Genomic DNA, 16899 nt, shown 5'->3' on the forward strand with positions numbered 1-16899 from the left:
CTCAAGTCACATTAAAAATAATAATAATGATAAATAAAATAAAGGAAATAATTCTAAAAAAAAAAAAAGAAAAGAAAAAGAAAAGAAATACCTCACATGTACTGGTCCTGTGGTCTGGTAGTTAAGGGAGCTGGATTCCACATGTCTAACCATGATGGGAATCCTGGTCCCAGTGGCTTGAAAAAACACTCTGGGCCCAGGTATTATACATACCCAAAAATCCAGGTGGGATGGAGAAGAAGGGATTGCAGTATGACCATGCCCCATTGGGGATGTTTTCTCTCCTATCATCTCTAGCAAACACATTGCCCTCTGGCAATTAAAAAAAAAAGCTATGTCTTTCTTTTATAGTAACTCTTTCAAGTTGTTAGACATGAACCTTTTCATATAACTTTTCTTTTAGATTAGTATGTTTCAAAGGGTTCTTTTCATTCATATTGATAAGCTGTCCGTAATTCCCGCCTCAGATACCAACTATCTGTTTAGCATTGCTTTATCAAGCAGTACACGTTGTGAAGTTGTGCTCTGTTAAAACAGAGCCTAATTGTGGAAATAGGCACTCTCATGGGTTCTTTTTCATGTTTACAGGCATGCCAGAATCGCTCTTGTACTGCTCCCTGCACGATCCAGTCAGCCCCTGCCCAGCAGGTTATGTAACAAACAAGGTGTGTTCTCAAAAGGGCTGGGACGTGTTCTCGAAAGAAGCTGGACGCCACTGTCTGGGATGACCCCGTCATGCCTTTTCTTTATTTTGATGATCACAGTGGCATGGAATGCTTTGTAAGAGTTAGAGCAGGGCTGACTGAAAATGAGGTTAAGGTGAGAAATGTATCCTTACCATTTTCACTGTTGCCTAAAATTGGGGGATGGAGAGGGTCAGGTATAAGCTGAAAAAAGAAATTGCTGTGATGGGAGAAAGCGATTGTGCTTTTATACCGTTTTCTTTGTCATCTTAAGAACTTCAGGAATAGTGGAGCAAGTTGCTGATGAATGTTCTCACATGTATAACTATATATAGCAGAAACTCAGTATAATACTGCTTGCTGCTAGAACAAAGTTTGAAGAAGCTGGGTCCACAGCCAGAGATATTAGCTAGTGAAGGACAGTGTCAGAAAGACTCCTTTAAAAGATTTCACGTGAAAGGGGACCCTACTGACATTTTTCTGGAGGACAGCGTTTGTGGAAGCTTCTGCGTATACTGGTACTTTACATAATCGCTTCCTGCAGTTGCTTTGTTAAAATCAACAATATCTATTAATCATATTTAAGAATACAGTTCTTAATTATTCTTCCATTTTACACTTGATTTTGTATTCTAAATTCAAAAGAAAGTATTTTGACCTTATATCTACCTTATTTGTAAGAGAGAAGATCCATTTAAACAGTACTCTTGGGCCTTAGTACAGAATAAAAAACTGTATGTAGCCTATCTGTGTCCTTGTTGAACCCTTCTAACAAAAATGATAATAGGGGAGGAGTAAAGATGAAATATTACATAAAATTGTCATGAACTATAAGTCTTATGTCTATATCTAACTCAGTCTAGTAAACACTTATTAAATACTAATAATATGTGGGTTTCTAGACATTGTTTTTGTAATACAAATATGAATTGGAATACCATTGTTAGACAAATGTACAGTGATGTGATAGGTGTTATCTTTTCTATAAAAGAAGTAAGTACAAAATGCTGTTTATTCCCAGGAAGATTTGGGGAACATATTAGACTATATGATATTTGGACTTAATGCCTTAAAGGATGCTTAGTATGTTTCCATGGTTAAAAAAAAAAAAGTAGGATAAGGGTATTTTAGTCAAAAAGAACAGGTGATTGAAGGCAGAGAGGAATGAAAGACAGTGGTATTCAGGAATAGCAAAGGGATGGGGGTGGGGAAGGCAGGACAGGGGAGAAAGGAAGATTAGGCTTATAAAGAATAACAAAGAATTTTTAGAGGCTAACAGAAATTGGCTTACATAGCCATTGGAAGATTCTCTATGAGTTATAAGGTCCCTGTAGAATTTGGAATATATTGCAAGTCTTTTACTCACAGATACCGAATTATTATCATCTCTTAGTTATAGAAAACAATTCGTGCTTTGTCATTTTTTAATTTCTTTTTATTTGCATTTACTCCTGCTAATTCTTCATGGCCTTGCTCCATGGCAGTCTGTGTCTGTGTGGGGTGTTGGAGGACGAGTGGAAATGACTGCTTCCAAGTTCATGGCAATTCAGCAAGCCCTTCAGCCAGACTGGTTCCAGTGCCTTGCAGATGGAGAGGCATCTTGTGAGGAAGCAACTTCCATGAAAAGAGCCAGAAAGTCTGTGGACCGATCACTTCTATTCCTGGATACCTGTCTGCGGCTACAGGAAGAGTCAGAGGTAAGGCGGCACTACCCACTCCTTTCGCAGCATGCGTCCCCATGACAACACCTGTTCTTGTCCTCCCCTGCCTCACTTGCTCCTCACAGTATTCTCTCTGCTTGTGCTTTGCTGAAGCCTAAGTATTATTTTCTAGGATTCTATCTTAAGTTCTCTTTTCATCACACTGTTTGTGTTGTCCCTGGGAGCCTTTCCTTTGCCATAGTTGCTGAATAATTCTACAGTTGTACTGTTATCAAGAGCTTTCTACTTCACTTCAGAATTATGTACTAGGTATTGGTAGGCTATATCTCTAGCATGTTCCTTTTCAGAGGTAATCAGACCTGTCTTACCTCCTCTTATGTGTTGTTCCTTTGGCTCTTCCTCAATACTTTATCTCAGTTCATGGCATCCACAAAGTTCTTCGGACCAGAAATTTGAGTGTTTGAAGACTCCTTTTTCTCGTTCACTTTTTTTTTTTTTTTTTTTTTTTTTTTTTTTTACGGGGGGGGCGCTCTCCCAAAAAAAACAGAGGGGAGAAATCACTCCCCAGGGGGGATGGCCATGCCGCAATCTCTTCTCCATTCTCCTCTCGGAACCAATCCCTTCTCCTCCATTCTCCTCTCAGGATCTTGGGCATTCACGCATACGTGCGCAGAGTGAGTTTAAGTCACCGGGTCTGGGACTTGAACTGAGGTGACTACATGGGAGTAGTCATAGCCATTATGCCAACTGCTGGTTCCCTCATTCACATTTAATGTCCAATTATTTATTCTTTGATTCTGTCTCCCTAAATACATTTAGAATCTGCTCCCTTCTTTCCACCTTTCTTATTACCACCTTAAGCTATAACATCATCTCTCTCATTCTTTTTTTTTCAATTGCCAGAGGATGTGTGCACTCACCAGAGGAAGGGGGAGAAAGTATCTCCCAGTGGGGCATGGTCATGCCACAGTTCCTTCTTCATTTCTCCATCCTGTTGGGACTTTGGGCATGCATGCATGTTTTTTGCAATAATTGCAGTTGTCCAAGCGGGATCTGGCTCCCTTAACCACTAGGCTATAGGGCTGGCTTACCTCATCGTCTCTATAGATAATTACCTTTGACTTGTTCTGTCTGCCTCTATTTTCATTTCTTTCTTCTTTTTTTTTTTTTTATAAGTTTATTTATTTTTGTATTTTTATGAGACACACACACACACGGGTATCCTTGACAGGGTTTTCTCTCACTACAATCTCTGCCACCCTTGCCACCACCCCCTCAGTCTCCCAACCAGCTAGGCTTCTAGCATTTGTGGATGCATTTGGTGTGTTCAAGTCAACCCAAGATCTGAACCTGGGGCTCCCACGTGGCTCTCACAACCCACAGTGGTACCTTACCACCTGACCACTGCAGCTGAGCCTCCATTTTCATTTCTTTCCAATTTATCTTCAGGCGTGCTATCTGAAAAATCTTTGTGAAGTACAAATATGGGCCAGTTACCTTCCCTAAAAAATGTAATGATTCTCCATTTTGGCTCTCACATGGCATGAAGAGCCTGCCCTAACCTCTGTCTGCTCCAGCTCACAGTGGGCAGCTGTCTCCTGTGGCCTGCATTCTGCCCTTTCTGTTACTTGTGGTTCCTTGAGATACTAGCCTGCTTTATTTCTCTGGGCCTACACAGACTGCCTTCTGCACTGCTGCTGCTTTTCTTATCTCCAGCTGTATTCCTTTACTTGCCTCCAGATTGGGCTTACTTCATTCTATCCACCACTCTAGGAACTGGTCTCTGACACTCCCAGGAAGTCCTGTTCATCCTTTGTTACTTCTTTAATTTGTATGGCACTATATGGTAGCTCTCTCAATCATATTGTATTGCAGTGATTTTGTTATGGTTTGTCTTTATTAAACTCTGGGCCTTCTACCCAGTATTTGTGTCATTTTTGCAGGATGTCTGAGAATATAGTAGGTCCTTGGTAAATGTTTGCCGATGGCAAATAGTTACGATGGAATGAGGAAGATGAAGCTACAGCAGTAAGTCAGGAATCCTGATACCAGAGCTAATGGAATTGGGTACATTTACTAGGAGAGAGCAGAAAAGGTTGGGAACTGAAGATAGCGATCAGAGGGGAGAATTGCTGCATCTGAGATCATTAGTGAGGAACCATCCTGAGCAATGAACAGATCCATAACTTCAGGTTCACGTATTTAGTGACTGGATTTACATGGCTGTCAGTTGTTTTATTTTCTAGGCTTTTGCTATAGGGTGTGGGCACTCACAGGAGAGAGTGAGAGGGAAAGTGAGCAGTCACCCCTCAGGGGCGATGGTCATGCTGCAATCCCTTCTCCTCCATTCTCTCTTGGGATTTTGAGCATGCCCACACATAAAGCCCACTGATACCTAAAACTCAGAATGCATAAAAGAGAGTAATCATCTTGCCTCATCTTCCATTGTTTCCTTGAACTCCCTGTCTTCACTATTATTACATTCTCCCCAGACTTCAAAATGAGCTAAGAGTCCATTCCTCTCCTCAGACAACTGATTGATCAAGTTGCATTTACCCTACCCACTGATAAAAGTTTACCTTTCCTCCTTACCTCACTGCTGCTGCCTTCTTCCAGAAGTTCTTGTCTTTCACCTGGACTGTTAAAGTTATTTCCTACCTCATCTTTTAGCCAGACTGGCCCTTAATTTATCCTCCATGCTATAGCTGAAGTGTTCTTTTAGGGGATTCATTTGACTATGTCCCTCCTGCTTAAGCTAAAGAGAGAAATTTCTTCACCGTGTTCCAGGCTTCTCTGTATCCCTCTCTTCTACCAGAGAGCCACTGTTGATTTGTGTATGAAAGCCCTTGCAAACCTTACTCTTTGCAGTTACATATATGTAAATAATATGCAAATGTGCTAGTCTGTATTATATAAATATGACCATGTATTCAGCAATTTTCTTTTCTTTTTTTTTTTCGCCATTTAACAGTATTCTGAAAGTCTTCCTGCTAATGCATACATTATTATATCTACTGCATTCTTTTTAATAACAGCTGCACAGGAAGCCATGCTATGAATGTGTCATAATTTTTTTAAGCCCTTACTCTATTGATGGATGCTTAGGTTGTTTCCAGCTTTTCATTATTCTAAGCATCTTTGTTAGTATACTGTTGGTGGCACAGCAGTAAAATGCGATGCCTTGCAAGACTAAGCCACATGGGGAGGTTTGAGGTTTGCATTCGGAGGCTTTCCTGAATACACCTAGCACACAAGTGTCCATGGTCCAGAACTAACTGGTGGTTGATCACAGCATCAAGTTGTAGGTATTTCTCTGTATCTTGCTCAATCATGGAAGAAATAAATAAGGGGTACATACAGAAGAGATTCTTAGCACTGGAATATTAGGGGGTCCAAAGATAAAAGCACTGGAATCAGCAGGTGGCTGGGTAGCTAAGGCGCTAGACTCCCACATGACTGTCCACGGTTTGAATCCCAGGCCCAACAGCTTGAACACACCAGGCATGTGTACATGTATGCTCATAATCCAAAGAGGAGAATGGAGAAGGAATTGCAGTGTGGCCATCCTCCCTGAGGGATGATTTCTCACTTTTCCTCTCTCTGTCTGTCACTGGTGAGTGCACACACCCAGTGGCAAAAACTTAAGAAGAAAAAAAAAAAAGAGAAGCTAAAAACATTTACATTTTGGGCCACTAGGTGGTATAGTGGTTATGGTGCTGGACTCTCACATGGCTGACCGCAGTTTGAGTCCCTGACCTGGCAGCTCAAGAATCATGCCAGGCGCCTGTGAGTGTGCGCCCAAAATCCCAGGAGAAAAATTGAGAAGGGATTGTGGTGTGATGTGATTGTCTCTTTTGGGGTTGATTTCTCATGTTCCCTCTCACTATCTCTGGCAAGTGCATATGCCCTATGGCAAAAATTTTAAAAAGGGAGGGCTTTTTTTTCTTTTTTTTTTGGAGAGGTTTTTGCTGTAGGGTGCGTGTGCTCGCCAGAAAGACAGAGACAGAGAGACAGAAAGTGAAATCACCCCCTCGGGGGGGGGGGTGTGGCCACGTTGCAGTCCCTTCTCCTCCATTCTCCTCTTGGGATCTTGGACACTCACGCACATGCACCTGGCATGAGTTTAAGCCACCATGTCTGGGATTCAAACTGTGGTCGACTACATGGGAGTCCAGTGACATAGCCATTATGCCAACTGCTGGTCCCGAGGGCATTTTTTAATAAGTGTTTTCTTGTCTTCCTAAGTGGCTAGACTAATTTTCACTCTCTCTGGTTATCAAGGAATGTAAGTGCCATTTGTGCTTATTGTGATGGGCAAAAATGTTTCCAATTTGCATTTCCTTCCAAGTGAGATTTAGTAACTCTCCATGTGCATATAGGACATTCACATTTATTTTTCTGAATTTCGTATTCACATATTCTACCTAGATTTCTAAGGGGTTGTCATTTTCTTAGAGAATTTGTGGTGCTCTTTCTATGGTGTACATATTTCTCCAAAGAGTAAGTTCTCCTTTGCCTTTGTTGATTTATCTCACTAGAGAAGTTTTAAGAATTTTATATTCAAACATACCAACCTTTTCCTGTAAGCTTGAATTTACTTGGGAGGGCATTTCTTACCAAACGATTTAAAAATACTCAATATATTTGTCAACTATTTGTATAATTGTATATTTTATGTTTAGATGTTAAACCCAACAAACTTGTATTTGATAATGGTATATAATAGTGTTCTTTATTTAATTTTTTCCCAAATGGATAGTCAGTCATCTGAACTAAACAGTTTCTAAGTTCCTAAATTTATCTCCAGCTAAGAGACTTGGAGGTAGCCTAGGGGCAGGCCTGGATAATCATTTATTCAAATTGGATCTCTTTCTAATTATCCTTATCCTTATCAGTTTACATTTTGTTTAACCTTAGCCAGAACATGATCACATATGTTGATTGCTTTTATTTTTTTCTCAGTCTTTTCTTACCTATTTGGTGTTATTCAAAGAGTGTTTTTGGAGCCCCAGTTCTTGGGAAGGAGAGAACTGTGTTCCCCTTATAAGCTTCAGTTGCAGCAGCTTCCCTGAGATCTCTTCTGTCCATTGGGCTTCCATGTAAGGTTCATGTCAACAAAGGTCTCTGTTACTGAAAATGGTTACAGTCAATTCTTTCTTACCCCAGGTCCTTCAGAAAAGTACGATCATTGGAGTGATTGAGGGTGGCGATGTGATGGAGGAGAGGCTGAGGTCAGCACGAGAGACAGCCAAGCGGCCCGTCGGTGGCTTTCTTCTTGATGGCTTTCAAGGGACTCCAACGACCAGGGAGACTAGACTGCACTTGCTGTCAGCAGTCACTGCGGAGCTGCCGGAAGATAAACCAAGGCTAGTGTTCAGTTAGGTGCTGGTCAGCCCCAGCGGAGGTGTGGGGGGTGCAGGCCCAGAGTGCTGCTGGCTGTGTGTTAAACCGTCTGCGTGCGGGCACGTCTTTCATGTTTTGAATATCTCCTTTCTAGGCTGAGGCAGACTGTGAGGGGAGTTCCCCTGCGCTGGATTTTACAATGTAGCACAGAGGATAATTGCCATGTGAATTATTCCATTCAATCCTCATCCACGAAGACAAGTGTTATATTGCTTCCCCTTGTTCTTGTGCCAAATACAAATATTGTTCTCTATACATTATGGCATTGCACAAGTACAATGCCACATCAAACTCTAAACTGAGGAAAGTTGGGGACAGATCTGGGATACCAGTGCAATGAAGATGGCCTTTACTGATAAGAACCTTTACAAAATGCTTAGATTTGAGACAGGTAGTAAGGGGTATCATGTTTTGAATTTGAGGGGACTGGCAACACTGGTGGGATCAGATCTTCTATGTCTATAAATTGTAGGATTTTCTGTGGAATGGAGAGAAGAGATCATCTGCAAAATTCAGAGCTACAGACTCCTGGTTTCTGAATGCAGCTGATGTCATATTAGGCCATCCAAGGGTTTCTTTCCTTTTTTTTTTTTTAAAGATTGTGTTGTTTGACCCACATACTGTAACTATTTATGCCTTTTTTTCTGACAGATTAAGAGGTTTGATTATAGAGTGCTACTTTATACTCCTCTAAAACTCTTGGGTAGTAGACACTACATGTACTTTTACCACCTTAAAAATATTCAGGTATAACTTAAAGTGCATGAATTTTATGTACAGCTCAACAATTTTTTTTTAGAGGTGTTTTGCCTTTAGGGTGCATGTGCTCTCTGGAGAAAGAGAGAGACAGATATAGTAAGAGGGAAAGTGAGAAATCATCCTTCAAGGAGGATGTCCATGCTGCAATCCCTTCTCCATTCTCCTCGTGGGATCTTGGGCATGCACACACATGCACCCGGCATGAGTTTAAGCTGCCGGGTCCAAGACTGGAATCTCAGTTGGCCATGTGAGAGTCCAGCAAAGTAACCACTGCCATCCGCTGGCCCCAAGTTGAGTGTGTTTTTATATATGTACTCAAACTTGTGTGAACACTACCCAGGACAGAATATCTCTGTTACCGCAGCCAGCCTTGGCCCCCAGTTTTACCCTAGTTCTCTTGTGGGCACTTCTGGCTCGCACTCTGTTCTTGTCTGTTATGCGACAGATAACAGTCAGCACCCGTACTTGTAGTCATCCTCCAGACGTCCTTGTGTTACGTGCTCACAGATATCTGTTACTGAATTTGAAAGCCAGGGTTGTTTTCTTTCTGTGTGTAGAAATACTAGCTTCGGTTGGAGGGGAGTCCTGAAACGTCATGTTGCTTGAAGAATACACAGTCAGCGGGACCAGCAGTTAGCGTAATGGCTATGTCGCTGGACTCCCATGTAGTCGGCCGCGGTTCGAGTCCTGGACCCGGTGGCTTAAAACTCACGCCGGACGCATGTGTGTGCGTGCCCAAGATCCCGAGAGAAGAATGGAGGGAAGGGATTGCGGCATGGCCATCCCCCCTGGGGAGTGATTTCTCGCTTTCTCTCTCTCTGTCCCTCTCTGTCTGGCGAGCGCACATGCCCTATAGCAAAAACCTCTCTATAAAAAAAGAATACACAGTCCGGAAAACTGCTCTGTATTTATGGCTTCTGCTCGTTTAATATTACATAGCCTTTTCTTTTTTATTAAAACTTCTTTTAGAAATCAAGGAATCTGTGAGCTTTTCTTTGCAAAGGGGCAATGGGTAGAAAAACAAACAAAAAATACTAGCCAGCCCTGATCTAAGGCCTCTCAACCTCTTGTTACAGTGGCAAAACTTGGCTGGGTATTATTAACACTCAGGATACCTTGCCCATTTCTGCAGGAAACCATCTCATCATTCCACAGTGCAAGCTTTTCTTAGAGAAAATACAGAGAAAGCCCACTAGGATTCTTAGATCTTCTGGCAAGAGTTGAAATTCTGAGAGCAAGAGTTGCTTTATAAATGAACCTGTGAAGAATACAGTAGATATAAATGTCTTCATTTGAACCAATTATGAAAAATAATTATAGTCAAAATATAGTTAAGGCAAAACAAGTATTCAAGGAGAAAGTAAAGCACACAGCTTTGCACACACACACACAATCTGTATAATGTATAGATAGGCTATCAGTCTAAGACTATGGAGGTTGTTCAGAAGGGATGAGAGTGGAAAGGAAACTAGCCTTTAGTGCCTCTCAGGTCAGAAACTGGATTTATATGCTTTTTCAAATACCTCATCCTTACAACAAGTCTGGAAGTATGTATTATTGTTCTCATTTTTTAAATGTGAAAACTAAAACTCAGAGAAGTTAAGAAACCTTCCCAAAGAGGGCCATCATGTGGCACAGTGATTAAGGTGCTGGATTCCCACATGATCGACCACAGTTCAAGTCTCGAACCTGGCAGCTTGTTTTCTCACTTTCCCTTTCTCTCTCTGTCTGGTCAAATCGAAAATAATAATAATAACAGATAAAATAAAATAAATAATTCTTAAAAACATAAATAACCTTCCCCCCAAAATACAGCACATAAATAAAAGACAGAGCTAGAATTCAAGCCCGAGTTTCTGCCCCCAAAGCCCTATGTTCTTCCCCTGACCCTTGCGACCCTCTCCCATGCCTGTTGTTTTCATTATTACTATTTGTAGTGCCCTGTTTCTTGGGAAGACTGAATTCATTAGTGGCATTGTCATTCTGTCCCTGTTCTCACTGTTATTTTTACAGGCTCATCTGTGGGGTTAGTCTGCCGGATGAGGTACTCGAGTGTGTTGAAAGAGGAGTGGACTTATTTGAGAGTTTTTTCCCTTATCAAGCAACAGAGCGGGGATGTGCCCTGACTTTCAGCTTTGATTACCAGCCGAACCCTGAAGAGACATGTAGGTCTTTTGAAGTTAATCTCTGTTTTACCCTGAAGTTTCTTTTATTTCCTATTAATTTTTTGGCTTGAGTCACAACATAGAAATATGTACACAGAAAGCCAGTCTTTTATAAAATGTCTTTGTGTCTTTATCTGTGTGCCCTGGCATGTTGGCACACAAAACCAGGTACTTACTGCTATCCATGTAGCTCATCAATATTAGGAGGTGACTTTGTAGTGAGCAGAACCAAGAAAAACAAAACCTCTTCAGTTAACAACCTTTCAAAAGAACATTCAGAGTAGATTGTGATGAAAATCTAAAGGAAAACCTTTGAACTGCTTGGTAAAAGTTAATTCGTTTTTTCACAGAAGAGTTTTTGTCTGCTTTGTGTAAACCCCAGGCTATTAAAATACAGGAAGACTCACCATCCTCTGATCCTGGTGTTGCTTTTGGGAGGGGGGATTTTTTTTTTAATACACTGAGGTATGAAAGGCGTTTTCCTCTGCTAATGTGACTTTGAAGCACTGCCATTTTCTTTTATTGTTTAGTTATGCAGAAGTCAAGAAAATCAGTTTCAAATTCTTCTAATACTTAACTGATAGTGGCCAGGATGCAGACTTTGGGTAGGGGTCCTTTGAAGCAGTCCTTCAGGTAAGGGAAACACACCCAGTCTTCCCTCTGGCCTTCAGAGACAGGCTTCCTTTCCCTTTTCCTGCTGTCCTTCAAACATTTCCTCTACTACCACCTGAGCTTTAAGTTTGAATAGGGTCACAGACATCTTTAAAGGTTTGTCTTATTCCCCACAACTTGGTTATTATTTCATTCAGAAAGTTATGTTTCTTTCTTTCAATAATCCTTTTATTGGGACCAGCAGTTAGCGTAATGGCTATGTTGCTGGACTCCCACGTAGTTGACCGCGGTTCACATCCCGGACCCGGTGGCTTAAAACTCACGCCGGGCGCGTGTGCCCAAGATCCTGAGAGGAGAGTGGAGGAGAAGGGATTGCCGTGTGGCCATCCCCCCTAGGGGGTGATTTCTCGCTTTCTGTCTCTCTGGCGAGCTCACGCGCCCTATAGCAAATACCTCTCCAAAAAAAAAAAGAATTATTTTATTTAACTTTATTTATTTTAATTTGATCAGAGAGGGACAGAATGAGAGTAAGAGAGGGGGAGGGAAAATGAGAAAGCAAGCTGCCAGGTTTAGGACTTGAACCAGGGTCAGCCATGTGGGAGTACAACACCCTTAACCACCACGCCACCTGCTGGCCCCAGGTTATACGTTTAATAACCCCTGACCCTTGCGACCCTCTCCCATGCCTGTTGTTTTCATTATTACTATTTGTAGTGCCCTGTTTCTTGGGAAGACTGAATTCATTAGTGGCATTGTCATTCTGTCCCTGTTCTCACTGTTATTTTTACAGGCTCATCTGTGGGGTTAGTCTGCCGGATGAGGTACTCGAGTGTGTTGAAAGAGGAGTGGACTTATTTGAGAGTTTTTTCCCTTATCAAGCAACAGAGCGGGGATGTGCCCTGACTTTCAGCTTTGATTACCAGCCGAACCCTGAAGAGACATGTAGGTCTTTTGAAGTTAATCTCTGTTTTACCCTGAAGTTTCTTTTATTTCCTATTAATTTTTTGGCTTGAGTCACAACATAGAAATATGTACACAGAAAGCCAGTCTTTTATAAAATGTCTTTGTGTCTTTATCTGTGTGCCCTGGCATGTTGGCACACAAAACCAGGTACTTACTGCTATCCATGTAGCTCATCAATATTAGGAGGTGACTTTGTAGTGAGCAGAACCAAGAAAAACAAAACCTCTTCAGTTAACAACCTTTCAAAAGAACATTCAGAGTAGATTGTGATGAAAATCTAAAGGAAAACCTTTGAACTGCTTGGTAAAAGTTAATTCGTTTTTTCACAGAAGAGTTTTTGTCTGCTTTGTGTAAACCCCAGGCTATTAAAATACAGGAAGACTCACCATCCTCTGATCCTGGTGTTGCTTTTGGGAGGGGGGATTTTTTTTTTAATACACTGAGGTATGAAAGGCGTTTTCCTCTGCTAATGTGACTTTGAAGCACTGCCATTTTCTTTTATTGTTTAGTTATGCAGAAGTCAAGAAAATCAGTTTCAAATTCTTCTAATACTTAACTGATAGTGGCCAGGATGCAGACTTTGGGTAGGGGTCCTTTGAAGCAGTCCTTCAGGTAAGGGAAACACACCCAGTCTTCCCTCTGGCCTTCAGAGACAGGCTTCCCTTCCCTTTTCCTTGTGATCTTCAAACATTTCCTCTACTACCACCTGAGCTTTAAGTTTGAATAGGGTCACAGACATCTTTAAAGGTTTGTCTTATTCCCCACAACTTGGTTATTATTTCATTCAGAAAGTTATGTTTCTTTCTTTCAATAATCCTTTTATTGGGACTAGCGTAATGGCTATGTTGCTGGAATCCCACGTAGTTGACCGCGGTTCACATCCCGGACCCGGTGGCTTAAAACTCACGCCGGGCGCGTGTGCCCAAGATCCTGAGAGGAGAGTGGAGGAGAAGGGATTGCCGTGTGGCCATCCCCCCTAGGGGGTGATTTCTCGCTTTCTGTCTCTCTGGCGAGCTCACGCGCCCTATAGCAAATACCTCTCCAAAAAAAAAAAGAATTATTTTATTTAACTTTATTTATTTTAATTTGATCAGAGAGGGACAGAATGAGAGTAAGAGAGGGGGAGGGAAAATGAGAAAGCAAGCTGCCAGGTTTAGGACTTGAACCAGGGTCAGCCATGTGGGAGTACAACACCCTTAACCACCACGCCACCTGCTGGCCCCAGGTTATACGTTTAATAAAGCAACTTAATCATTAATCTATATTGGATTACTTCTGGAAACTAAATCAGGTTGATCAAATCCTTACAGTTAAGAGGCCAATTTTACTGTCCTTTTAGACAGACCATAACATAATGTATATGGCTAATGTACCATTAATACGTTATAAATTTTCATGACTTTATTTACAGACTAAATTATTTCTACTAGGACAGAGGTAACTTTTAGTCATTCAGTACTGTGTACATGCAAAGCTCTAAAAAGAGCCTGGTACTGAGTTCTAAAAAGAGCCTGGTACTGAATAGGTCCCTATTTGGCCAGAGAAAGAGCCATAATCAGGGAAACTGAAATAGTTTGAGCACCTTTAGCATAGTTATAAATCATATTTGTGTGTGTATATGCACGTGTGTAATGAATTATAAGCTCTTTGCCAGTTACATAGCAAAAATTCCAAAGAAATGAGTTGCTAGCATTTCCTCTGATGACAAGTGTTTTCCAAGATGTTAGGGCTTTGTAACGATTTCCCACATCAGTGCTCAAAGCCATGGGAACAAACTTACAAGAGTTCTGTGTTCAGTGCTGAGATCATTTCTCTTCTTTCTTCCCAGGACCAGCTGCCCATTCTCCTTCAGCAAACACTGAGATTGTTATCATTTGTTCCCAAAAAACCTTTTATCTACCTGTCCCTGTTGAAGACAGAAAACCTTTTTGTAGAAAAGCTGGTATTTCCTCTGCAGTTGCAGGAATGTTCCTATTTTTATTTTATTTTATTTTTATTTATTTATTTTTTAAAGGTTTTTGCCTTAGAGCACATGCATTCACCAGAGAGAAAGAGACAGTGAGAGGGAAAGTGAGAAATCATCCCCCCTGGGGGACCATGCCATAATTCCTTCTCCTCCATTCTCCTCCTGGGATTTTGGGCATGCACACTCATGCACCCAGAGTGATTTTCAAGTGTGAGGTCTAGGGCTTAAACCGCAGTCAGCCATGTGGGAGTCCAACACCTTAACCACTATGCCACCTGCTGGCTCTAGAAAGTTCTTTTGTAAAGTAGAGAGTTCAAGGGAACACTCAAGTTCCCATGTAATTCTGGATAGTGTGGGCTTGCTGGAGGACCAGGGTCTCCATGCAGAATATGTCAATTAAAACCTGTTCTGCTTTAGTCTGTTTGGAATAGAGGCAGTTACAAAGCCCAGCTGATTTGCATGTACATTGTGACAGGGTTAGGGATACCCCAAAACAGCACACATGCACACACATACACACACACACACACACACACACACTCTTTTTAAATCATTCCTTGGTAGTGAGATTATGTTATATACTTATAACCGTCATTTGCTTAGACATTGTTGAATCTCTAGGGTCAGTGGCCATCTTAGAGTATACTGCTGTTTTTCTGGCCTATGTGATTTTCTTAGGGTAAATTCTCAGGAGTAGAATTACAGTGTTAAAGGGCATGAAATAATAAGTAAAATAAAATTCTTCCAGTGGCCACTCCTTATTTGATCTTCATTCAGGACTTTTTATTGGTTTATCCTTCAGTATTACAACAAAATGGGACACAAGAAGAAATAAAATATGTGGATCCAATAAAGGAAATAAAAACAACTGACTGCAACCAAGAAATGACATCATTTGAAATTAATCTGAAGGAAAAAAAGTAAGACAACTCTTTAAAGTTTGGATTTTGGTTTCTGACTTTTTAATCTTAGTCTGTTTTAAAAGTTTATGTAACTGTTCTCTTTTCAGTTTATGGCTTCATAAAATATTTACTGTTGGACATTACTTAGACCTTCTCAAATTTGGTTCCAAGAAAACTCTTTTTTTCTACAGATGAGTTTGCGCCCTTTGTCTTGTCAGAAAACTAAGGCTGGTAACTTTTGCTTTAGAAACGCTTTCATGAAGATTAGACCAAAGATGCCAAACAAGATTACCATTGTTTGGTATCTTTTATTCTTTCTGATTACTTCAAGTAATGACAGAGTGAAAACACAGGATTTCAAGATAGAACACACAAAGTTTTTAAATTTTGAGGGATTTAAGTCATCTTCATAATATGCAGGTTACAAATCTTAAATAGAATATTTGCCTTTATAAAGAATGAACTAGAATATCTTGTAACTTTGTACTCATCCAAAAGTGGTGATCATCAGTGAACTAGTGAGAATGTTTTTTGTGTAAATTTGGCGTGCTCACTTTAGCGATGGTGGGGTTTTCATTCATTCGTTTATTTGTTGTTTTCTTTGCTTATGTGGAGGGCTACTCTGGGGATTCTGGCTTATTTATATGTCTGTCTAGGATGGCACAGACTTGGGAATTTGTGAAAGAATATGGAAACTTTAGCTCTCATCTCTATTCTTTTGGAACGTCTCGATTGTGAATCTGAGATGGTAATGTCTGCCACATTGCCCGTCTTGAAAAATAGCCAGAGAGGTTCATTTCTGTTTTTATTATTTTTCAAGAAATTACTTTATTTTTTATTATTATTTTAAAATTTTTTTCTATAGGTGTGCTCACCAGAAAGAAAGAGAAAGAGAGAGACAGAGAGAGAGAGAAAAAGAGAGAGAGAGAAAGTGGAAAAGCAAACCACCAAGTTTGAGGCTTGAACTATAGTCAGCTATGTGGGAGTCCAGCCTCTTAACCACCATGCCACCTGCTGGCCCCTCATTTCTGTTTTTAAAATGTTAGAGTAACATAAATATAAATGGTTACTACTAAAATTCCTTTAACTAACATTATAGATTAATGTGGAAATTGCATATTCTTATCACCACTAGTTGTGAAATTTGAAGACAAGTCCTAGCAGTGCCCTGCAGTGACTGTATGAGAAACAAGCACACAAGGAGGTTTATTGACTCACAGAGTCAGTAGTTTTTATCTGTAAAGTGACAGTAAAACTGGCTATCCCCAAGAGTGGATGTGAGAGTGAATGATATTAAAATCTGCCCAGTTTCACCTGGTTGTGCATATTCACTGTGGTCTGCCCTCCAGTGTATGTAAGAGTGCTTTGTAAACTGCAGAAAGCTACTCTGATAGAGGTCATTCTGTGTCTGCTGATGCTCTTAGATCAGGTGGTGAGTGTGACAGAAGTGCCATTAAAGAGAACACCGTTTCCTAACATTGTGTTTCTTTACAGTGTGACTAATCATGCTCCACATGAGTAAGTGATCATATGAATTTCTGTTCATTTTTTAATGAGAGAGAGTGAGGTTATGTGGCAATCATCCTGCCCCAGCCTCCCAGTTAGCTAGGACCACAGGTGTGCACCACCAAACCCAGCCTATTTAGGTTGGGGCAAGAACCAAACCTGGGCCTCCCATGCAGCCCCAGACACACGCAGCAGTACCCTCCTGCTCGCACCACCATGACTGGGCCCGAATTTCTTTCCATGCTTCTTTGTGATCCTCAGACTTCTATTTGTCAGCAG

At 40.9% G+C, this 16899-nt stretch overlaps 1 protein-coding gene and 1 long non-coding RNA gene across 4 annotated transcripts in view; one reads left to right on the top strand and one right to left on the bottom strand.

Annotated features, from left to right (window-relative positions):
- QTRT2 (queuine tRNA-ribosyltransferase accessory subunit 2) overlaps nt 1–16899 on the top strand; it is a 28672-nt gene that overhangs the window by 8554 nt on the left and 3219 nt on the right. For 2 of the 3 annotated variants that reach the window (XM_006161826.3, XM_014592988.2), the window contains exons 4-8: nt 589–665; nt 2168–2380; nt 7511–7710; nt 10520–10671; nt 15015–15132. In XM_006161826.3, coding sequence (XP_006161888.1) covers nt 589–665; nt 2168–2380; nt 7511–7710; nt 10520–10671; nt 15015–15132 — 760 coding nt within the window. The other variant, XM_027765652.1, reaches the window with a different exon arrangement.
- Nucleotides 7561–16899, bottom strand: part of LOC114004616 (uncharacterized) — a 14278-nt gene continuing 4939 nt past the window's right edge. Inside the window, exons 2-3 of the long non-coding RNA XR_003546731.1 lie at nt 14027–14152; nt 7561–7690 (exon numbers count right to left, since the gene is read on the bottom strand). This is a non-coding gene — a long non-coding RNA (uncharacterized LOC114004616). The remainder of the gene's footprint in view (nt 7691–14026; nt 14153–16899) is intronic.

This window comes from Tupaia chinensis, unplaced genomic scaffold, assembly GCF_000334495.1.
Source record: "Tupaia chinensis unplaced genomic scaffold, TupChi_1.0 Scaffold139218_1, whole genome shotgun sequence".
Lineage (NCBI taxonomy): Eukaryota > Metazoa > Chordata > Mammalia > Scandentia > Tupaiidae > Tupaia > Tupaia belangeri.